Here is a 23687-nt window from a genome sequence, read left to right as displayed (position 1 = left end):
CGTAAGCCCCAGGCAGGAAGAGCAACAGAACAGTGTTTTCTCACGGGGTGGTCCGTGGACCACTGCCTCAGAAATTGCCTCGGGTGGGGGAGATGGGAGAAGCACAGACTGGTTAAAAATGCAAGTGGCCAAGCCCACCACAAAACAAAGGGACCCTAACATCTCTGGAGGTGGGGCTGGGAACTCTGCATTTTTAACCAGCTCAGAGTAGAGAGAGAGTGTGTGTGTGCATGTGCATGCATGCGCTTGTGTCTGTGTGTGTGTGTGTGATCCGAGAAAGTGAAGACTGGGTTCTACCAGGCCTGGGTTTTAACTGAGGCCTATTCTTTGAAGCAGGTGAAATTTTTACCGGAAGAATCCGTGACCAGGGTTGAATCCCCTAATCAGGAAGTGAGGAAGGGAAGACCTCACGACACTTGAGGGCTCCAGTGAGGCAGGGAGAGAACCAGAGCTCGGACAGCCAGTGAGCAGGACGGTGATAAGCACTCGGCCACTCACCCGGCTAGTCAGCAAGGCCTACGCTGCGGGACTTGAGCAGCACCAAGAAATGAGGTCAGTCACCTCCGGGGCCAGGAGAGCGACACAGAGACTGTGACCTTGCGATGGTGAGAGTTTAAAAAGACAAAAAGCCCACAACCTTCGAGTCCGCCTCTAATTGTTAAGGTGACAGTTACTATGGACACAGCACCGAATTCCGTCTCTGGGCTCTCGTGGCTTCTCACTCAGCCCTCAAAACCGAACTTCCCTTTTCCCATTCCATCTCCTTTGGCCCATGAATTAAAGCCCCCAGCAGGGACATTCTCATCTCTTTAAAAATCTTAACCGTGACCTGGAGAATACTGTAACTTCCTCATGGCCATACGCTCTCGCCGAGTAAACCCGCTCATAGACATTTCATATACATGATCTCTGCCACTGGGGACGAATCAGGGTAGGGGGACGGAGCGGGGAGTCCGGGATGGCCACATCAAGGTCCTACCTTCTGGGTCATCGCGGATCACCAGCAGCCCATTCCTGCACACGACCTTCCCGGTGGTGGCGTCTAGGAATATTAGTGAGGGAATGTTGGAAATGCGGTATTTGTTCCAAAGTTTAAGCTGTAAGAAGAACAGTGAAACAGGTGGTTAAGTCCAAGCCACACGAATTGCAGCGTCCCTTGTGCGCTTCAGGCCCGAGCGGTGAACGAACCGGAACACACTGAAGTACAGATCAACCAACAAGCCAAGCTGCAGGCCCATGCACCCATGGGCCCCTCTGGGGCAGGGCAGGGGCATCTGAGTCCCACCCAGGCAGGAAGGGAGGCTTTTTGTCGGTGCCTCTCAACCCTTCTGAGCGTGCAGGCGCTCCCCTGCTTCCCCGGCTCTGCTGTGCCCCCTGAGCCCCAAAGGAGAGGGGACAAAAATGAGAAATGTAGCAAACCATAAAAGTTAAGATAAAAATTAAAAAAATAACCGGGTTCCCGCACCTGGAGCGCCGGCAGTGTCCGTGTGTGCCACTCACCCACAAACAAGGGGGAAGCAGCATCCTGAGCCAGCCCCAGCCCTCAGTTCTCGGTGCCACTTAAAAAAACCCACAATCTACTGGCAGACTCTTGAGGATGGCTGTGCGAACAGCCCAGGACACGGAGCTGAGTGGGGGCCGGCTCCCTTCCTGTGCTCCCAGCCATCGGGGTGAACACCATTCAGGTGGGCCACTGGGCGCTCTGGAACTTGACTGCCAAGCCCAGAGAGCGACGTAATTACACAAAATGTCCAACTACCAAGGTGGCTCCAGAGAAGAAAGAAACCAGGGGAAACAGAAGAATGGCCCACTGGTGATTTAGCTGCAGCCTCCCTTCCGGGGGCCGGGGGCCCAAGCAAGGGGGCCGGCCGCCTGGGCATTGGCAGAATGGGGCATGGATGTGTCCAAAGGAAGCAGGCACCAGACGTGCAGCTGCACAGAGCAGATTACTGTTTTCAATCCAATCCCGAGCAGCAAGGGAGTCGGGTGGGGTATATACCAAGAAGTGTGAGAGCTTCCCCTGTCTGTGGAGACCTGAGTCTTGGCAGGAAAGGCTGTGGGACCCCACCTCCAACTGGCTGGGTCCCACCTTCACAGTGGGCTTCCAAACCAGCCCTTCGAGCACGTCGTTTGCACTGCCCAGAGCTGCATCATTCCAGAGAAACCTGATAGAGGCTGCAGCGTCTACATGTTTAGAAGAAGTTGTTCGGGGCCCCTGGGTGGCTCAGTGGGTTAAAGCCTCTGCCGTCGGCTCAGGTCGTGATCCCAGGGTCCTGGGATTGAGCCCCACATCGGGCTCTTTGCTCAGCAGGGAGCCTGCTTCCTCCCCTCTCTCTCTGCCTGCCTCTCTGCCTACTTGTGATCTCTGTCTGTCAAATAAAATAAATAAAATCAAAAAAAAAAAAAAAGAAGAAGAAGAAGAAGTTGTTCAATGACAGAACAAGACCATCCTGTTGCTGGGTTTGCTCCGAAAGTTCGCTAGTGCGAGGATCCAGCCAGGTTAATAAGCTTGAAAGAGGGCAGGGAGGAAGATGAAGTGACTTCTCTGGTTTAAAAAGTAATTACTGGGAAAGAAAAGTAATGATTGGAAACAATGAGAAATGTAGCAAACCATAAAAGTTAAGATAAAAATCAGCCATGACTCACCACTAATGAAAGCTGGGACAGCTTCACATTTCTACCAGCGGTCAATGAGAGAGCCCATTCCTCAGTATTCTTACCAGTGTTAGTTTTTTGTTGTTGTTGCTGTTGTTGTTGTCTTAATTTGACAGGAAGAAATGAAGCCTTGTTTTTGTTGCTTATCTTTTACTCATTGATCTTTAGGCATCTCATGTCTCACTATTGTAAGCACACTGTTTCTTCCCCATATTTTTTTGTGACTGGTGAGTGCTAAAATGCACTCAACAGATACTAACTGGCACTTACCAACTTAGCACTAACCTCCTTCCTTAACTCCGCACAAAAGATGCAAGAAAGAACAAGGCAGATGAAGTCATTGCCTTCACAGAGCTTCTTTTTTTTTTTTTTTTTTAAGATTTTATTTATTTATTTGACAGAGAGAGATCACAAGTAGGCAGAGAGGCAGGCAGAGAAAGAGAGAGGAGGAAGCAGGCTCCCTGCTGAGCAGAGAGCCCGATGCGAGGCTCGATCCCAGGACCCTGGGATCATGACCTGAGCCGAAGGCAGAGGCTTAACCCACTGAGCCACCCAGGCGCCCCAATTTCACGGAGCTTCTATTCTAGTGTGAGTGACACACAACAAAACAAACAAGACTAGAGCAGTAATTTCAGATACTTGAATAAAAGAAAAAAGAGCAGGCTAAGAGCAAAGGCATCCTGAGGGGGGTAGTGGTACCTACTTCAGAGAGAGATCAGGGAAGGCTATCTTTGAAGAAACGGCATTTGAGTACAAACCCCTGATAGGAGACAGAGTAGGATATAAATCAGAAATCATCACTGCCTGCAAGCTCTCAGGGGTCACGGGCCTGCATGAGGTTCTCCAAGGATAGGACACAGCTACAGATGGAAAGGCACTCCCGGGCAGATACAGGGGCAACCCACTAAAGACTGAGAAGGAGTGACAAGTGACAGAGGAGGAAAACAGGAAGACTCTGGTGTCCCAAAAGGCAGGTGGTAGAAATGTTTTGGGGCGGAGAGATTAGACTCCTGTGTCAAATGCCACTGAGACATTGAGTTTGATGAGGACAGGGAACCAACCAGCGGATATGGCAACCAAGGTGATTCACGGATGAAAGACTGAGGGAATGGAAGACAGAGGGCCTGGGTGCTGCTCTGTCCAGGACACACACCTGGAGTGGGAGGGGGACCAGACAGACTCGAATCTGCTTGCCAACACGAGACACCTAGCAGAGGACAATAATTAAAGGAAAGGTTGTACAGGGGAAAAGAAAATGGCAGAGAAGAGGCTAAAGTGGTGACAACAGACGACTTTCCCTTAGAGTTTTGCTGTAAAGGGAGCAGAGCACAGGACTGTAGCTGGAAAAAAACAGGATGAGGTCAGAGAGAGGATATTTTAAAGATGAGGTCAGGGGGTGGATATTTTATAGATGGGAGATACTTTAACATATGCTGTTGGGAATAATCCAGATCAGGAAAAAACTGATGAGAAGGAAAAATCCAGGAACAAAGCTGGTGAGTAGGCCAGAAGGTGGGATCGAGATCATAAATAGAAAGACAGAGCTGGAAAAGCAGCTAACTTTTGAATGTAGAGTATACTCTTACTTCAAAGCACGTTGGAGCCTGCATAGAAAGCCATGCTATTTGTAAATAAAGGTAACTTTAGCTTCTTTTTTCAACCTTTATACCATTTCTTTCCTTTTCTTATAGAACTAGATTGGCTGGAATTTCCAGAACAGAACAGTAAGTAGCAAGCATCTCTAACTTTTCTACCTGATCGTAATGGATAGATCTTTTACTATCATATGTAATTTCAGCCCGTGGTGTGAGATATTCTTTACACGATTATTATTTAGCTGTAAAAGGAAGGGAATTCTGATACATGCTATAACATGAATGAACCTCCTGGACACCACGCTAAGTGAAGAAGCCAGTCACAAAAAGACCAACACTGTGTGATTCCATTTTCATGAGGTACTTAGAGTAGTCCAAGTCGTAAAGACAGAAATTATAATGGTGGTTGCCAGGGGCTGGTGGACGGTGGAGACGGAAGAAATGTGGCATTAATGGGTTTACAGTTTCAGTGTTTTTCTTTTAAAAACTGATTCACTTCTTTGAGAGTGTGAGATAGAGAGAGAGAGAGAGAACGTGCGCGTAAGGGAGTATCAGCTTGATCTCACGACCCTAAGATCATGACCTGAACCAAAACCAAAAGTCGAGCACTTACCCTACTAAGCCACCCCAGTGCTCCTAGAATTTCAGTTTTACAAGATCAAAAGAGTTACAGGGATGGATGGTGGTACTGGCTACACATTGATGTGAATATATATAACACTATTGAACTGTACACTTAAACATGGTTACGATGGTAAATTTCATGTCATGTCTATTTCACCACAAAAAAAAAAGCCTCCCATTACTTTTTGACCAGGAATGGATGGCTACTTTATGGGTATTTCCCCTCCCAACATTTTATTTATTTATTTGACAGAGAGTGAGAACACAAGCAGGGGTGATGGCACGCAGAGGGAGAGGGAGAAGCAGGCTCCCCGCTGAGCAGGAAGCCCGACATGCGACCGGATCCAAGGACCCTGGGATCATGACCTGAGTCAAAGGCAGACGCTTAACTGACTGAGCCACCCAGGAGACCACATGGTTATTCTTTTGATCTGTTGCAATGTATTTCATTAGTAGTCTTTAACTGCAAGGTTAAACCATCCTTGGCTTCCTAGAAGAAATCTTCCCTGGTCACACTTATTATTAAGGGATCCCAGCTACCATCTTTCCCAGGCCTTGGGGCTCCCACAAACAAAGAGCATCTGGCTACAGACCTTCTTTAGGGGCAGCCCAACTGTTCCCTAAAGTAAATTGCAGCCTGTGAGCCTGAAATATAAAAATGGAAGATTTGTTGTGATTAGAATAGAGGCACCCACATTGCACTTGAAATGTAAGCATTGGCTTACCGGCTAGGTCTTTTTAAAGGACAGGTAGCTTCTGGTACCCAGGCAACCTAGCGCCTAGAAGCTGAGCCAACCCAGTGTGAGTCAGGGCCATTCCCCAGTTGACATAATAAAAGGGGGACCTGCAGGTTGGCTGGCCTGCCGGGTGATACCCTACGGGCATTAGTACAATACCTTTTAAGACTCTAAGAACAAAGATGCTGTCTCACCACCCCGCACAAATTAAAAAAAAAAAAAAAAAAAAAAAATTTGTTCTGGGTCCCTCCTGTAGGCAGAAGGACTAGAACATCTTCCTCCATCCCACCCTTAATCATCAGAAATCATTCTTTTCTCTCAGTATCCTTCTTGGAAAGGTAAGAAACCTCTTCAGAATCCCCCTAACCCTTCCGTTCCCTCCCTCCTTATTACGTATGCCCCCCCTTACTTTCTCATTGGGGCTCAGGGGAGGCAGGAGGTCTTGGCTTATGTTTTATCCACAGTTGTTGGATCTTTTGTTTCCAAATAAAGGCCCACTGGTTCAATGGAAAGTAATGATGCTCATCACTGACACTGCAAAGTCCATCCTTCTGTAGACTAATACATCATGGTATAATTTTATAGAAAAATGATTTACTGAGGAACTTCCGGCATTCACAGGTGATGCACAGACTGCGCAGGCCCGTCCTTTTTGGGCTGCCGCATCACGACCGCCCTGCTCTGAGTCAGTGCAGAAGGCACGGGAATGATCTTTCTAAGGATGTCCATTTTGATACCTCAGTCAGAAAGTGAACCTTATGTTAGAAAAGTCACAGAGGTCCTCTTTGATGATTCTCTTATGCTGACTGGAAAGGAGAAATGCCAGAGCTTGAAGAAATGATCCCAAGACTCACCCCTGTGTATTTTCAAGTGTGTGTGACATCTCACATCCACTAACGGTTTTCAAAGAGGCCTCTTAAAGCAGGTTTCATAACCATTTTGGTGTTGTGGACACTTTGGAGGATAAAAGCTACAGATCCTTTCCCCAGAGAAAAATGCACATTCACAAAAAAAGTCTGTGTGTCATTTCACAGATTTTGTGAACTCCCTGAGGGCTGCCGGTCAACCTATCTGATCCCAAGTGGCCTATGGACCCCAGATGATGACCTCCGCCATCTTGGGAGTTCCTCGTAGGGCACGGCTTGACCTTGATTCAACCGAGAGAGCTACGATATTGCCCCATCCATAAAACTCCCTCTAATAAAAATCAGCATTTGCCTAAACTCTGAGATGATGTAACAGTGAAGAGTGGGAGGTTATATCCTGGTCCCACGCTGCTGCTACACTCCTGAACTCTGTCGGAACCAACTACTGCCCACGGCCTCCAATTCATCCTCTGCCTTCACGATGCTAAAGATCAGAACCACCCAGGACGGAGTGCCGACTGTACCCTGTTTCTTTGTTTTAAAGATTCATATATTTAATGAGAGAGAGAGAGAGCATGAGACAAGGCCCCCTGATGTCTCAGAAGGAGAAGCAGATGCTCTGTTGATCTGGGAGCCCGATGCAGGACTCGATCCTGAGACTCCAGGATCATGACCTGAGCCAAAGGCAGTCGCTTACCCGACTGAGCCACCCAGGTGCCCCTGACTGCACTTAGTTTTAAGGATCTCCAAGGAAGGAGCTCCTCTTCCTTCCTGGTGTGATATTAGAGCATTTCATCAGAGACAGGAACCAGAGTCGGGGCCTTCTCATGCTCTTAGAGCTCCTCCTTCTTGGGAGGAAATCCGGCAGTGCAGAATGAACATGGGTGCCAGCAGGCCCGGTTCACCTCCCGGCCTTGACCTCTCAGTGGGCGTCAGTAGGAGACACGGTTCTGGAGCTTAGGCGGGTCACACCTGCTTGCCTGGAGCAGTAATGCCCACACCTCGGGTCGAATTTGAAACTTAGGTGAGGTGACAGGGGAGGAGACGCTGTGAAAACCAAAGCACAGTACACATGGGACACGTCACTAGAGTCTGCATCCAATTTATGCTTATTGCCCCCTTGTCTTGTCAGCTTCCTCTTAAAAAAAAAAAAAAAAAAAATTTTCCTGTCAGCTCTGTTATAAAGTTAATCAATCAAACACATAGTTAGTGGGCTGTATATAGAACTCCCTGGAAAATGGGATTTCCTTCTGTCGAGGTGGTATTTTTGCCATGAGCACCTTCTGCAAAACACATACCTATTTTTTTTTAAGATTTTATTTATTTATTTGACAGACAGAGATCACAAGCAGGCAGAGAGAGAGGAGGAAGCAGGCTCCCCGCTGAGCAGAGAGCCCAATGCGGGGCTCCATCCCAGAACCCTGGGATCATGACCTGAGCCAAAGGCAGAGGCTTTAACCCACTTAGCCACCCAGGTGCCCCAAAACACATACCTATTTTGAGGCCAGGTTTATGAGGTCTGTTGGCTTCCCCCCACCCCCCTCCTCTGCCTGCCCTTCCGTTTTGGACTTCCAGATTTTCAAGGGGCATCTGGAAATTGTTTTGAGTAGACTCCGTGGACTCTGCTCTTCTCGTTCCTCAGAACTCTGACACGTGTGACACGTGTGACACGTGTGGTACGTGTGACACGTGTGGTTCGGACAGGACTCTCAGCTTGGCCTCCTCACCTTGTGGCAGGTGACCTCGGGGTCAAATGCAGTGTGCCTGGGGTGGAGGTGCTGGGGAGGAGGGAGGAGGGAGGACCCCAGGCTGGCTGCGCCCCACCCCCATCCCCGCAGCCTTTGAACCAGACACTGGAGAGAAAAGGCTCCCAGCAACCTCAGCATGTGGACAGGGCCTCCTCCCTGGCTGGCATGGCTGCAGCTGGAGACAAGCGAGTGATGTTCACATCCAGTGCCTGCCCTGTCTCGGGTGACCATCTGGCCAAACGTCCACCCCGAGTTCAGTCCGACGACAGTCGGACTGGCTGTGCCACCTCCTTTCGGAGCTGCCCAGAGGCCAGGTGACGTGGGCAGAAGAGGTCGCAGCAAACCCTCTGGGCACAGAGATCTAAGGGCTTAGAACTAGTCTGCCAGATTCAGAAGCAAGGCAACAGAGATGAGATGGGGAAAAAAAGGCAGAGGAGACAGTATTAGCTCAGCTTGGCAGAAATCAACAAGGATGACAAAATGGGCTATTGAGTTACTTGAAAGTTCCCGTTCCTCGGCTGGCGGCTGGTTCTGGTTAGCAAAGCCGAGGCTGTGGTTGGAGCTATCATCCTAGGAATGCCGGCCAGGAACGCTTCTCCAGTGACCCACGAAACAATGAAGCAAATATCAAAAGGGACAGGGCTGGGAACCGGCAAACTGCAAAATGGCACGCTCGAAAGCCGAGCGCTTCTGACACACGGGGAGGGATCTGTCAGCACCCACAGATGCCACAGGGAAATGCAACCTGGCGATTTCCGAGAAGCCCCAACTCTGGAGGGTGACTCAGAATCTGTCTCTCGTTCCGAGGTCTGGGCCTTGCACTTGACTGGGGGTCCAAGTTTTTACTTAACAGCTGCTGCAAATCTATGGGATCAAACCCAAAGCTAACACAGATGTAAGATTCATCAGCGAGCTCCCTGGCAAGGTCGGAGAGCCTTCTTAGGCAAGGCTTCCCCGTGCCCTTCCACCAACTGCTGACCACAAAGCCTTAAAAGCATCCCCACCCTTCCTAAATGAACACTACTGAAGTTCATTATCTATACAGTCGGAGAGAAAAGAAGCCCTCCACACACAATCTGGAGGCAGCCCATAAGGCTGCAGGTTATTTAGCATAGGCTCTGGAGCCCAGACTGGCCCAGATCTAATTCTGTTCTGGCCACCCGCTGGTTGGTGACCTCAGACAAGCTATCTCACTTCTCTCTTGGTTTTCTCATCTGCAAAGTGGGGATAACAGGGGCACCTGGGTGGCTCAGTGGGTTAAGCTGCTGCCTTCAGCTCGGGTCATGATCCCAGGGTCCTGGAATGGAGCCCCACATTGGGCTCCTTGCTCAGCAGGGAGCCTGCTTCTCTCTCTGCCTCTCCCTGCCACTCTGCCTGCTTGTGTGCACCCTCCCTCTCTGACAAATAAATAAATAAAATCTTAAAAAAAAAAATGGGGATAACAACACCTCTACCTTTGGCTAGAAGTTGTGAAGATTTAGATTATGTTCCATGAAGTGCTTAGACAGAGCCAGCACGGATGGGATACTAGAGGGTTAGTTAGCTGCTGTGATTACTATCAATTACTATTATTGTTGCTGTTGTCACTACGGTCATCGCAGGATCACTCTCAATGCTCCAGCAGAACCCTCTCCCAGAGGTAAGATGAAACCTTGTTCCTGAGGCATGATTCCAGCATGATCTGTCCTGTGACTGAAATTTTAGCCTGGTACAGCTGTTGGCTGGCCAAGTTCACGCCCGGATACATGTTATGTGTTCAATGGATGATGGGTGACCAAGTGGGATGAAGGACTGGAAGGGAGGGCACACTGTGGAGGGGCCAGCCAGACGAGACGCCTAGCTAACCACTAGCTAAGGGCCCCCTGACGTCTAAGACTCTTCCCAGGGCCCTGGGACAATTGGAGGCCCAGAAGGCTTTTTAAATTGAAGAACAAATTGTTCAAAACAAGTGCTGGTGGAATTAGAGCTCTTCTCCCTTTCTCTGATGGGGCCTTGGACTCCTGCACCCTCTTCATCTTCCCACCTCTCCTTTGCCTGAAGCCAACACAGAGAACTGACCAGCAGGTGAGACCAAGGGAAAGAGGCAGGCGATGGGCCAGGCTGAGGACGAGAAACCAAAGTCCTCCTCGAGGATTTGCACTCATGAACCTGGAGTGATGATCAATACTCCCTTCACCATAGCTCCTTCCCAAAGAGGGTCCATGCCCCATGGGTCACAGAGTGTGAGGTTCAGGAAAGAACACGTCCACCTGCTTCCCGCAGGCACAGGTATCAGGCCTTATACGCGCCACACACCCTCCTTCTGGGATCATCTCTGCCACTGAAGGCTGTACTAAACACAAAAGACAAGACTGGGTTGGAGTGACATTAAAAAATTGAGGGGTGCCTGGGTGGCTCAGTGGGTTAAGCCGCTGCCTTCGGCTCGGGTCATGATCTCAGGGTCCTGGGATCGAGTCCCGCATCGGGCTCTCTGCTCAGCGGGGAGCCTGCTTCCCTCTCTCTCTCTCTCTGCCTGCCTCTCCATCTACTTGTGATTTCTCTCTGTCAAATAAATAAATAAATAAAATCTTTAAAAAAAAAAAAAAATTGATCCTTCATTACTCTAAATATCAGAACGGTAAGTTTTCTAACCAACGGATCACTGACTTAGCTGGGTTATGGGATCCAATATTGGCTCTCGTTGCCTGCCAGCATGAATCAAAGTTCTGCAAGACAGAAACAACAGGGGTGAAATACTGGGTCTGCCTTCAGGAATCTTACAGTTTACCAGTTGAAAAGGATTACATTGACAGATGTTACCTTTTATCTGTTTTACCACAATTAAAAAAAAAAAAAAAGATGGAAACACAGGACGTCTGGGTGGTTCAGCTGGTTAAGCATCTGCCTTTGACTCAGGTCAGGATCCCGGGATCCTGGGATCAAGCCCCACATGGGGTTCCTTGCCCAGCAGGGAGCTTGCTTGGCCCTCTGCCTGCGGCTCTCCCTGGTCCTGCTCGAGCGCTCTCTTGCTCTCTCTCTCTGACAAGTAAATAAATACATAATCTTAAAAAGGGAGGGTGGGGCGGCGGGGGGGGGGGGGTGGAACCATGACTACTTTTGTCCAGGCCCAGGGCAGATCACAGCAACTGCCAAGAGGAAGGAAGACACAGTGCAGGAGGTAGGTTTGCTCCATCTCAGGGGATGCAGCGGGAGAAAAATGTGGTGACCACCCCCCCAACTCCTGTTTATTAGAGCCCAGGTCAGCTGCTGGTTCCTATGCTGGCGGAGGGGGTGGAGGAAACGACTTCTCTGGCCTTGTAGCACTTACAGCACAGGTAGGGGAACCGGGCCAGGAGACAGCCTGACGGAGTGAGGGAATGCCAGTCACTCACTGGTGCTGTGCGGACTTAAGTTCTTGTGAGCCTCACCTTGCTCTGCATGAATTCTTTTACAACAGAAATCGCTCTGCCCCTGGTTGGAGAGGTGCCGGAATGGTATGGCACTTCCTTTTATTCAAGAGCTGTCTCTCCTCAGCAGCGGCCAGCCCTCCAGCACACGCCGCACCCGTCCACAGCAAGCCAGCCTCTGCCTTATCCTGTGACTCCAGCGCACTGTCAAATGCACGGCTGGTTCCCAGGTTGAAGGGCCACACACGGTCTTGGGCACAAACCAACCACTACCCCTTAATCCTTTCTCCCAGGGGATCGCTACGTTCTGGCAGCCCCCCAGCTTTACTGCATCGAGGTGGGAAGCAGTGTGGCCAGCAAGCGCTCAGGCTCTGGGTGCAGACAGCATCCACTGGAACCTTTGCTCTGCTGCCTCGGCCAGATTGGTCTCTCCAAGCCTCTGGCTCTTCAATGGTGAAACAGTCCGGTAGTACCCATCTCCTGGGAGAATCACGCACGTATGTGCTCAGAACGGCCCCTGGCCCCCAGCAAGCACTCACATGAGGACACGTCTAACATGTGCCCTTCCAGGTTGTACATCAGAAAGCCCACTGAGGGCAAGGGCTCTGCACACAGTCACACTGCCAAGAGCACTTAACAGGGAGTCATGGACTTGGGTGATTGGGACAGCTCAGCAGCCCTGGTCCACTGGGAGCCAGGATGAGAACATTCTACAAGAGAATTTCTGCTGGGGCGCCTGGGTGGCTCAGTGGGTTAAAGCCTCTGCCTTCAGCTCAGGTCATGATCCCAGGGTCCTGGGATCTAGCCCCACATCAGGCTCTCTGAGAGCCTGCTTCCTCCTCTCTCTCCCTGCCTGCCTCTCTGCCTACTTGTGATCTCTGTCTGTCAAATAAATAAATAAAATCTTAAAAAAAAAGAGAGAGAGAGAGAGAACTTCTACCAGCAGGTAAGCAGATCAAGCCTGACAAAGGAAGGGAGAGCAGAGGAGTCTCTACTTCCCCAGCAACGATGCTGGGGGTGGGGCAACAGCTCCCCTTCTTCATGGAAATGAAGACAACACTGCAGGCTGCCCCCCAGTCTGTGGACCCTTCTTTCTGTGGAGTGACAGAAATTGACTAAGAAACACTCACAAGCACCTGAGGCGCAAGGGGGGCTGATGGTGGCCATGTGGGTGGGCATGAGAAATTAAAAAATAAAAAAGGAGTGTCCCCCACGGCTTGGAGACCCGGGTCTAGCGGCAGTGGGCCCCCATCTTGTGAGTCTGGTGACAAAGAGCATGGGAAGGAGGCTGCATCCCACATGCAACCAGCAGCGGAAGAAGTCCGCAGGGAGCTGAAGCCCAGTGGCCTCCTCCTCCCTCTTTCTCAGAACTCACTCACCAACCAACTCTGTCACCAAACTTCCTTGCAGAAAGCCACACCTTGGGATCGGCCTCAATCAACAACAACAACAAATTATTAAGATTCTAAATGATGTCTACCAACATAAACACAAAATAAACACAAAAAGGTTAGTATTTTCTTCTTGCCCTTTCAAAATTGCTGAAATGCAAAATATTTCTTTCCTTCCTCTGCCCATAGTTCATTGGCGCTCTAGTTCCCCGTGGCCTTGGAGAATCTCGTTCCTCAATGCTTGCAACCTTGGAACCTGGTATCATTTGTAACACTAATTAAAGAGGTTCGTTGATTCTGCTATACAACTTCCTGCCCTAATGACTCAACAGGCCAGGAGATGAGCAGTTTGTTGGGAGTACAAAGGAACATATGGCTGCCAAGTTCTTTCTGGCCGACACCACAGACGGAGGGAAAGGCTGTTCTGTTTCCCCATGCTGTAGCTCTCACAAGCTGACAGGGGGATTTCCTAAAGCCCCATCTGGTGCAAAAAACCTCTAGCTGGGCAGAGTGGTTTGGAATAGTAAGAGGGTGGCTAGTAAGAACAGACCAGGGCCAAATGCTATAGAGGGAGAAGGATTAAAGAAGCTGGGAGTTTGCCCATGAGACAGGATGAGGAGCCAGAATCAGACTGGAATCTTGAGAGATCATGTCCTGGTCCCAGAGGCAATGGCTCCAGGGTCCTGGGGGATGAGGGGGTAGAGCTGGGGCTTCTGCGGCTTGTGTCACTGAGGTTCCTCTGCTGATATAATCAGGAAAGAGTTCAAGTTGGCCCACGTTCGTTGGGAGCAGTGTATTTTTACTCGAACGCTGGGATCCCCAATCTGCCACCTCCTTTGAGAGACGTGTCACCACACCAGTTCAACCCAGAATGTTGAGTTCATACCACAGAGAAATAAATCCTGAGTGTCTGCACACCAGATTTTTATAGGACCCAGAAGGTTGCAAGGAAACACAAAAGGAAAAAAGGAACTCTCAAAATAAGGACCATGTGGAAGGAAGAGTGCCATGCCATGGCTTGTAGATGTGGTGATTCTGCTGAGGAAGTTGCTTGTCGGGGCAGGACTATCTTTCCATTCCTCGCCCTTAGTTGGAAGGTGGCAGACACCATCAATTCACTTCAACTAATCCAACCAAGGGACTTTGCAAAAAGTAAGTTAGCAAGGTTTGTTTCATTTTGTTGAAAAAAAGAAAAAAAAAAATCCATGCTAAGAAGCCTTTTCTCATCTGAAAACAGAATAAGCTCTCACCCCTGACGACCACTGTGATGGTGTTAGCGCAAGGTCCCGGACACGACAAAAGGGCTCCCCTCAGGGGCACCTGGGTGGCTCAGTGGGTTAAAGCCTCTGCCTTCAGCTCAGGTCATGATCCCAGAGTCCTGGGATCGAGCCCCGCATCAGGCTCTCTGTTCAGCAGGGAGCCTGCCTCCCCCCCTCTCTCTGCCTGCCTCCCTACCTACTTGTGATCTCTGTCTGTCAAATAAATAAATAAAAATATTTTTAAAAAAAGGGCTCCCCTCAAGCCTCCTCCATTCTGGGGGTGCTGACAAGCCATGATCTTGGAGTTCCGGACTCTGATTTTCTACTCTCACTCAGCACTAGAATGACACATCCAACATGAACACTGCACATGACAGAGCCCCCCCGAAGCACGTACAACAGTGGAAAGCTCTGATGAGAAAGAGGCAGATGTTGCACACCGTGGAATCAAGGGCGTTTTGGGCTGTGAAGTGACTTGCCAAGTCAAGAGCAAGAGGGGATTCCATCCTTCCAGAAGGCCTATTCCCGTCACCTTCACAGGGCTCCAAATCAAAAGACGGGCTCATGTGTCCTTCACTAGACACATCCCTCCCAGGTAATAAAATCTCCTGTTACTTTTGCATATAGTCAGCGCTCCATAAATGATTATGGTGACGACGGTGACATTCAGGTCAAGAAAGAGGCAGCTTCTCAGCTTCTCGCATGTGACTCTACAGACGTGGCATGAACAACAAGCCGAGCTGGTGTCTGCTTTTTCCCCGTTCACCGTAGTTTCCTAAACAGCTACTAAAGAAGTTGCTTTCCAAAAAGAAATCAGGCCGGTAGGCTGGAAACTTCCCGCAGCTTCTAGTCAGTTGGGACGGCGACGGCGTCACCCCTCCTAACCCCAGTGCTATGACACACAGGCCGGCAGCGCAGGCTGAGCGTTTCCACGTCCACTCCTGAGATGAAAACAGGGGCAGGAAGTGTGGTTTGTGCGAATTACAGAAATGTTTAGCATTTCAGCACTGTTTGTACCTGATCCATGGCGGGGCCACTGGCACTCAGTAGAGCACTCCTTTCCATTTCCCAGCTGATTGTTATTTCATTGGGGTTTTTTTTTTTGCTGTGCAAACCACCCCCCACACACACACACTGGCTACAGGAAAGCTCTGTTTCTTGGCAGAACTTTCCAAGTGCCCAGTTAAACTCCTTGTTACCACTTTCCTGCCTCAGGAAGGCCCGCAGTGCCTGGGCCAAACGACAAGAGGAGGGAAGGAAACATTTACAATGATGTGAGAAATTTCCCAGTCTGGTGGGGGCGGCAGGGGAGATCAAAGAGGACAGTCATTGGGGCCCATTCCGCGCAGAGCCTGGCACAGGAAGGTGCTCCGTAAATTGGACTGGACTGGGCCATGACAGGAATGCCATTATGTCACCGGGAACTCGGCAGGCTCTGCTGCAGCTCTTAGGAGCGGCAGGAGTTACCCTGCCATGGACCAGCTGTGTCCTGAGTGAAAGGAGTCGTGTCCTGTCTTCAGAAGCTGTGATCACCATGCCCCCCAAGGCCTTCATATAGAAATGGATTGCGGCTTGCACGGGTCCCCTCTGCCAGTTCTTGAAATGAAAGGGTCCACAGGGAAAGGAGGAACAGCAGGGAGAGAGAAAGAGGGAGGTAAATTGTTTGGAAAGTAGAAGACTGGGTAGAAAAGATGAAATTCAAGACAGATGTATGAGAGCCGCAAACAAATGTCCTTGAATTTATGCATCCAAGTGATTCATGTAGAATAAGGAAAACAAAACAAAACCAAACAGAGCTCCACATCCAATATAGAAAGAAATATGGGAGTAAATACAGAACAACGTATTACATTCCCCAATTCTTACAAAGAAATATTGGCGATCCACATCTCTCTGCTAAAACAGAGCTGTTATGAAACAGGGTAAGTGAAAGGGCTGAGACGAAATCGTTAATTAAGCAGAGGGTCTTTGCAGTCTCTGTGTCACTCTCAACAGGACATCAGCCACCAACAATTTATGTCCAATTACTGAAAGCTGATTTCTTATCTCCAAAGGTAACTGCTGCTGCTTGCTTAACATCAGCAGAATTTTTAAAAACATAGTAGTTATTTGCCAGGTTAATGTCTGGCCATTAGGAGGAAAAAAGGGGGGGGGGGAACCCAAGCAGGAAATATAGATGGGCGTTTCCACAGAAACACAAAAGTCCAAGATATTGGCCGGAAAGACATTTTTACAATGAAGTATTAGTGTGTGTTGTTTTACTTCTAAACAGCTAACTCAAAGGGGCCATGGCACAATTGGTTCCAAATGCTTCATACTGAGAAGAAACACAGGCAGCTGGCCTCGCTGGTTAACGACTCTCAGTTTGAGGCTTCAGATGGTAAAGAGAAAGAAGAAAACAGCAAGAATGTCCCTGGTTGCTAGGAGGGCCAGAGAACTGGGGTGAAGCAGCGTCCGAGGACAGGACATGGCCAGAGGTGCAGGGGGGCAGGGGGCGAGGGAGTTTTCTAGAGACATCAAGCGTCACACTTTAAGACACCGCTCAGAGTAACCTCAGATCTATACCATGCATATGCCTAGTCGCTTACTCATCAATAGACATTTACTGAGCATCGAAAACCTACCAAGTATTTGTGCCAGATGGTGTGGGGATCTTCAAGGGAGGAAAGGAGTCGGCTGTGTACCTGAACCTGCTTGCCATCTGGACACTCCACCTGGGATGCTGGTCCTTGACCCACACACCCCCAAGCCCCACAGTGGGACATGTGAGCTCCATGGGCACCAATCTTGGGCCACAAGTGACTGCAACAGGTGTGTACAACTGATCTGAGGCCAGTCATACCCTCTCCTGCTAATTTAGAAATTGGGTACTAAGACAAGTCACGGGGGGCCTGGGTGGCTCAGTCGGTTGGGTATTTGCCTTCAGCTTGGGTCGTGGTCCCAGAGTCCTGGGATCAAGCCCTGAGTAGGGCTCCCTGCTTGGTGGGGAGCCTGCTTCTCCCTCTTCCTCTACTGCTCCCCCTGCTTGTGCTCTCTCTCTCTCTCTCTCTGTCAAATAAACACATAAAATCTTTAAAAAGAAATAAAAGACAGATTCAGTACGGTCAGAACTTCCCAACCAACGTGTAACGCCTAGGTTAGAGGAAGGCGTCATATTGATCCTCTCAGCTCTTAGGGCTGCTAGAGCGCCCCCGCCCTCACTGCCCACCCCCACCCGCTGTTAGTCCCTGCCCTTTGGTGGCAAGCTGCCTTGTCCCTTCATCCCAGAAGACAAACAAAGATTGTTTTCTAAATGCGGTAGGGATGTGGAAAAGGTGGACCAGCGCTGATTAGACATACAGTGGTGGAGGTGAAGCAGAGGCAGGAGTAGACTTGCTAGATCAACGACAAGCAGAGAAAAATGAAGGTGACCGAGAAGGAGCAGGCACAAAAACAGACGGCAGAGAAGAGAGAAGGGAATGAGAAACTGCAGCCCCCAAGGAGGAGGGCGAGAGAGGCCCGCTTTCTGACTCCCATTCTGGTCCTCTGCCTCCCAGCTGAACTTGATTTCCTGAATCTGGATGCCCGTGTGATTAACAACTGTATTCTGAGAGCCTAACCCAATCCACTCATGCCAGCTTGAGTGCATTTCTGTTCCTTGTAAACAACCCCTAACTAAGCCAGATGCATGCATACGTGTGCACGGGGGCCCGTGTGCACCATGACATCCTCACCGCTTAAAACACCAGAGAGAGAAAGGCAAAGTAGCGTTGTATCCTGAACCCTTTCTAATCCCTTTCTCATCTGTCCTTCCTCTGTCGCCCCCATGGCATTCCAGGACCCTGGGGAGGACACTCCTCCGTGTGCTATGGATGCAGGGACGGAAGCAAGACGACTCGCCCAAGGTAACAGAGCCCACCAATGCCCGCCAGCAGCCTGAAAGATACAGCACTTCTTAAATAGAAGCCATTTAAAAATACTACATGCAGACATGAGAAAAATCAGCCCGCTTCTCCAACTTGTGGGTCAAAGGGAAGGCGACCGTGAACAAACTGTGACAAACTTGCAGAGAGAAGCGTCCCTCTTTGAGGTCCCCCCGTGGAGGGGTGGCTCTCCCTCCAGAAAGGCTGTGCATTCTCTTTGGCTCCAGAAGACGCTGTCCTAAGCTGAGTCAGGAGGGAGGAAAGCCTGAGGTTTCTACAGACAAGAAGAATGGCCACTTACAAAAACCCCAGTGTCCTTTCCAGCACATTCCCAAGGTACCACAGAATTTGTGACATCCAGAAGTAGACGCTGCCTGTCGTCACCGACATCAGTTTCCAAGACAGGCGCTGTGCTTTGCGGACGCTCCCTGGCTAGGTGCGCCAGCGGATTCTAGATTCTAGAAGCCACTGGTGCCACAGAACTGAAAGGGGCTGGGAGTGTACAGTTTCTGAGGTTGCCACCAGACTGCCTTTCTGCTCCAGAATAGAAACGTCCTAGTGAATCAGACCTCGACTATGCCACTAATCACAAAGGCTTTAGGAACTCAGGCTGCTGAACAGAAACCACACACAAAGTGATTCTCCAGAAGCAGCTCGAACTTTCTGGGACATGCTGACCATTTTCAGGAGCTCAATAATCTTGTCAGCCTTTACCAGAACTGAACTCTTCAATGTCTACAAGCTTCAAACTGGCCTCCAGACCCCCCGAGGGCCCCTGAGCTCGGCTGTAGGTGACTTAACAATTAAGACCCCAAGTTCTCCAGGCTGAAATGAAAAAGGTCGGGACCGAGGGTGGGGTCAGCCCTGCCCGCTCCTCTGAGAGCAGCTCCAGGCCACAGACAGAAAGGGGAAATGCCCAAAGAACCAGGCAGAGGAAGGAGGGGAGGGGTGGGGTCTCAGAAACGTTTGTGGTCGCTGTGTGCCCTAGTCACGGCGAGGAGCAGGCTGAGAGAGCAGAGTGGTGACGTGGACCAGGTTGTCCAAGTCCCTTTACTTCCCTGAGAAAGCGATCTCTGCTGCAAACTGGGGGAAATGGCCATTCTTGCCTAGGAGGGTTGCAAAGAGGATAGAAAGACAGAAAATCCAGTGGCTCCTTCCGGAGTGCAGATTTCCCACACGCCGTTGTTCAGATCTATCACTGTCACAAACTTGACACTGACAGTCTGTACTCCCTAACTCTTATTTACTGGTTTTAAACACTCTTTTTTAGAAAACAAAATTTATTTTGAAAGGAAATTTTATACTGCTATTGTAAACGGAAAACCAGTACCACTAAACAGAAGATAAGTTTATTTTCAAAATAAAAAGAACAAAAACCAAAGAATTATTAAGCTTCATCCAGCCCCTGGTGCCTGCAGAAGACTCTGAGGTCTGCTTTCTCTATTGGCAAGGAGGTTAGCAAGCGTTCCAGGGGTTTAAAGGAGGAATGTATTCAGCACTCTTTCCTGATATAAGCACAGACTTGAAACGGCGGATGGAAAAAGCATAATGTAGATTAATCAGTGACTCCAATCCCAGTAACAGTCCTGTCACTTTAAATTCCTTGGGTCCTGTGCCAATGGAGGCAGTGATGAGAAAAGGGGACAAGAATCTAGTGGGGCCCAGCTCAACCTTACATGCTGACCGTGGCCCCACTGCTTCCAGAAAGCTCTATAGAGGGGCACCTGGGTGGCTCGGTCATCTGCCTTCAGCTCAGTCATGATCCCAGGTCCTGATCATGATCCCAGGATCGAGTTCCGCATCAGACTCCTTGGTCAGTGGGGAGCCCCCTCCCTCCGCTTCTGCCTGCCGCTCCCCCTGCTTGTGTGTGCTGTCAAATAAATAAACAAAATCTTAAAGAAAGAGAGAGAAAGAAAGAAAGGAAGAAAAGGAAAAGAAAGAGAAAGTCCTCTACCAAGGAGGAAACCCTGCCAGCTTGGTCTCACTTTTGTCATTGGGGTCCTCACAATGACTCCTCCCCACAAGCCCCTCCCCAACCCCCCCCACCCCCCCCCCCAAGAACCCACCTCAGCCACAGCAGTGGGTTGCCATCAAGGAAACAAAAAACGCACCATGACCAGGAAGCTGGCAAGGTCCCCTGAGCAGTTGGGTTACATTTATGCTAAACCTAACTGTATCCACCTTGACAAAGGAGGCCTGGAGTCCTCTCCAGCGAAAAACGGCACATTGAAAACAAAGAGCTTCTCCAACAACGTTTAAGGCAGCATTTCCCTCCAGGAAGACCTGCATCAGAATCCCCTGGGGGGCTAGAGATTGCTGGGCCCCACTTCTGACTCTCTGAGGGTGAGATGCAAAAAGATAGATTTTAAGAAGCTGCCTGGCAATTCTTACACCAGGCAGTAAAGTTTGGGTCCTAGCTGTTCTTTCCTACATAAGTCCCTGTGACTAGGTTTGTTTTCTTTTTTTTTTTTTTTTCTTCCCTCCCTGGGTTACTTCTTACCCATTCTGCAGACCTCAGACCAAATGCCATTTCCTCAGGAGAGCCATCTCTGCCCACTGCCCCCTCCGAGTCTTAGCCCGGGTCCATCATTGTACGTCCAGGTCCTGACGTTCCTCCTTCCTAGCCCTGCTTGTGATTTTCACGATACATGTGACCCGTCTTCCTCAATGGCCCTGCCAAGCTCTGAGAGGACAGAGCTGAGAGGCCCCATCTTGGGCACAGGGCCTGGCGCCAGTTCCGCCCATAATCCAAATCTCTGCTGAGTAAGCGAATGAGTCTGGATCACTATCTCTAATTCTCATTTCTCACCATACCTTGCTGGTCTCCATCCCAGTTTTTCCACAACTTGAAAGTCCATGCCCTATTGGGTACTGGGAAAGGGGAACCCTATTGTTGAGAGGGTTTTGTTTTGGTTTTGGGTTTTTTTTAGTTGAGTATTTTTTTTTTTAAGATTTTATTTATTTGACAGAGAGAAACACAGCAAGAGAGAGAACACAAGCAGGGAGAGTGGGAGAAGGAGAAGCGGGCTTCCCCCTAACCAAGGAACCTGACGTGGGGCTTGATCCCAGGATCCTGGGATCATGACCTGAGCCTAAAGCAGAAGCTTAACAACGGAGCCACCCAGGCGCCCCAGTTGAGTGGATTTTTAAATGATTCCATCTGCTCACCTGAGGGGAGTTTTAAAAGTTTAGAGTTCTTTATACACAAAGAGAGGGTTAAAAGCCTTCACAGTCCCCCCTGCTCATTTCAGCCCTTGAATCTCCTGGGACCCCTTGTACTCCAAGGAGACCCAGCAGACTTATGCCCAGGGCTACAAGCAGAGGGAAGGGAGGGCTTTCCATCCGGTCCCAAAGAGCTTTCCTATGGCTAGCAAGAACTTGACTGCTGCCCTAGGATCGGTTTATCCCATAGATTCTCTTCGTGAGTAAGTCTGTTCAAAAGCTTTGTTTGAATTAGTCCAGCGCTCTCTGCAAATGGGCCCCAGAAGGAGGCAATCCCCCGATCCTTCAACGAGTATAGACACGGCCCCATCTGATCCATACCACCAGCTCTGGCAGGCCCAACACCCGCAAATGTTTAGCTCTGCCATGGGATATGTAGAATAAATTAAGTTTAAGGGGAAAAAAATCATAAAACAAGCCTCTAAGTCAGAAGACTCTGTGTACCTTGGCACAGGGAACGTATGTGCTACAACAAATCAAATCCAGTGTGCCAGAGAACTGCATCGAAACCAACAGAGAATGATCCCTGTCATGTGAGACAGGGAAGTCGACAGCAGTCCCCGAGGGGAGACGGAGATAAGAGGGTCTAATCTGGCCCCTGCATCTGCCAAAATTCTTTTCAATAATGGCTGAAGAAAGAAATGGCCTAAAACCCTATGTAAGAGGAGATGGACACTCCGAAGTCAAGGCTTTTGCAAACACAGAAGGAACAGGAAATCCCCTCAGGTTGGCTTTCTCACGACGGCCCTCGCTTCTAGCATTCTGACTAGAAGCGCTGGGCGGGGGGAGAATCTTACCTCATGGGAGGGCATACTTTCCACTGGGGACCTTCCAGATGTAAACACAGGGTTTCATCTTGTTTGCTAAGTACTTGCCTTTCACTAGAAACCCCCCTGTTTCCATGGTAGAGCCTGGCCTGCCCCTGGACGGCTAAATTCACTCTAGCTGGCCTGCCTGCAAGCAGCCCCATCATCCACAATAAACGGGGGTTTATTGGTGACACTTACCCATCCCCAGCCAAAGAGGTGACGGCAGGTACGGATGAGATACTTGCTTAATGAGCCAGGGTTTCTCAGGCCAACATTTTATCAGGATTTTACCTCATACCCCAGTCACTTTTCCCAACTGGGGAACAGTTGGGGACAGATCCATCAGAAATCTCAGACTACCCGTGGCTCTGAAGGAGCCCTTCTTCTTCGGATAGGAGCAGGTCATAGGCCAAGGGCATGGACACAACCCTGGGCTACTGAGGCTCATCCAGATCCTGTACTGTGACCATTTATGAGTCACAATCAGAAATGTTCTCCTAAGGGAGTGGTTTCAAACAGATCAGAAGAGATTTCCATCCTAGCCTTTCTTCTTTGTAAATTGTTTCTAATGATGCCACTTTCGAATGAGCTGGGCAGACCTCTTCTACAACAAAATATACAGATAGGCCTTCTTTACCACCTATGGTGCAAGTTTATAGCCTCAAATGGAGAGCTGATTATGCTAATTAACTGTTGCCAGAAGGGCTTAACACCAACTATTCTAAAGCCAAAGTTAGGGACGCCTGGGTGGCTCAGGTGCTAAGCAGCTGCCTTCAGCTCAGGGCATGATCCCAGGGTCCTAGGATGGAGCCCCGAGTGGGGGCCTTTCTGCTCAGGGGGCTCTGCTTCTTCCTCTCCCACTCCCCCTGCGTGTGCTCTCTCTCTCAAATAAGTAAAACATTAAAAAAATAAATAAATAAAGCCAAAGTTACTGTTTTTGGCTAGAGGTTTTCCAGCTTTTGGTTGATTTGTATATGAAGCAGCAGCGCCCCCCACCCCCACCAGCTGCTTCCTTCAGTTGCCACCACACAGAGGTCACCAGGAACCAGGACCACAGCTAGGGAGTCTGACAGGGCTTTGCTAGCGCTTTCTTTCTTGACGAGGGTGACATGAGCTGTTAGGACATGCATAACCTTACGTCTCTATGTAGCAGGTGTACAGTTACCTTGATACACATTTTTAGCCTCGCTGCTGATTCTTCTTTGTTCTCTCCTCCCTTATTTTTATTTTAATTCTTATGTATCTCGTCCCTTGTTTAGCTTATTGTGTCTCACCTTTATTTTTAGCCTGTCACATCTTCTGGCTTTTTTGAACACGGATTGCAATAGGTATGCCTGTGATCTGTTTCTAGAGGAAACACCAGTGCCTTGATCTGAAATAAGGGCGTTTTTAGACCCATGTCCACAACTATGAAACCCCTAGTTTTCAAGGACAGTCTAAAAAGTTGAGCATAAAAGCAATCTGTGTCGGTGGTTACCACCATCCCAAACACC

The 23687-nt window shown here is 49.5% G+C and overlaps 1 protein-coding gene across 1 annotated transcript in view; it reads right to left on the bottom strand.

The window, feature by feature from the left end:
* Positions 1 to 23687, bottom strand: part of NXN (nucleoredoxin) — a 154360-nt gene that overhangs the window by 27751 nt on the left and 102922 nt on the right. The window contains exon 2 of the mRNA XM_004747377.2: positions 980 to 1097. Coding sequence (XP_004747434.2) covers positions 980 to 1097 — 118 coding nt within the window. The remainder of the gene's footprint in view (positions 1 to 979; positions 1098 to 23687) is intronic.

This window comes from Mustela putorius, unplaced genomic scaffold, assembly GCF_011764305.1.
Source record: "Mustela putorius furo isolate JIRA1106 unplaced genomic scaffold, ASM1176430v1.1 tig00003962_pilon_pilon_pilon, whole genome shotgun sequence".
Taxonomy (NCBI): Eukaryota; Metazoa; Chordata; class Mammalia; order Carnivora; family Mustelidae; genus Mustela; species Mustela putorius.
This window is presented reverse-complemented; position numbering and strand designations above follow the sequence as displayed.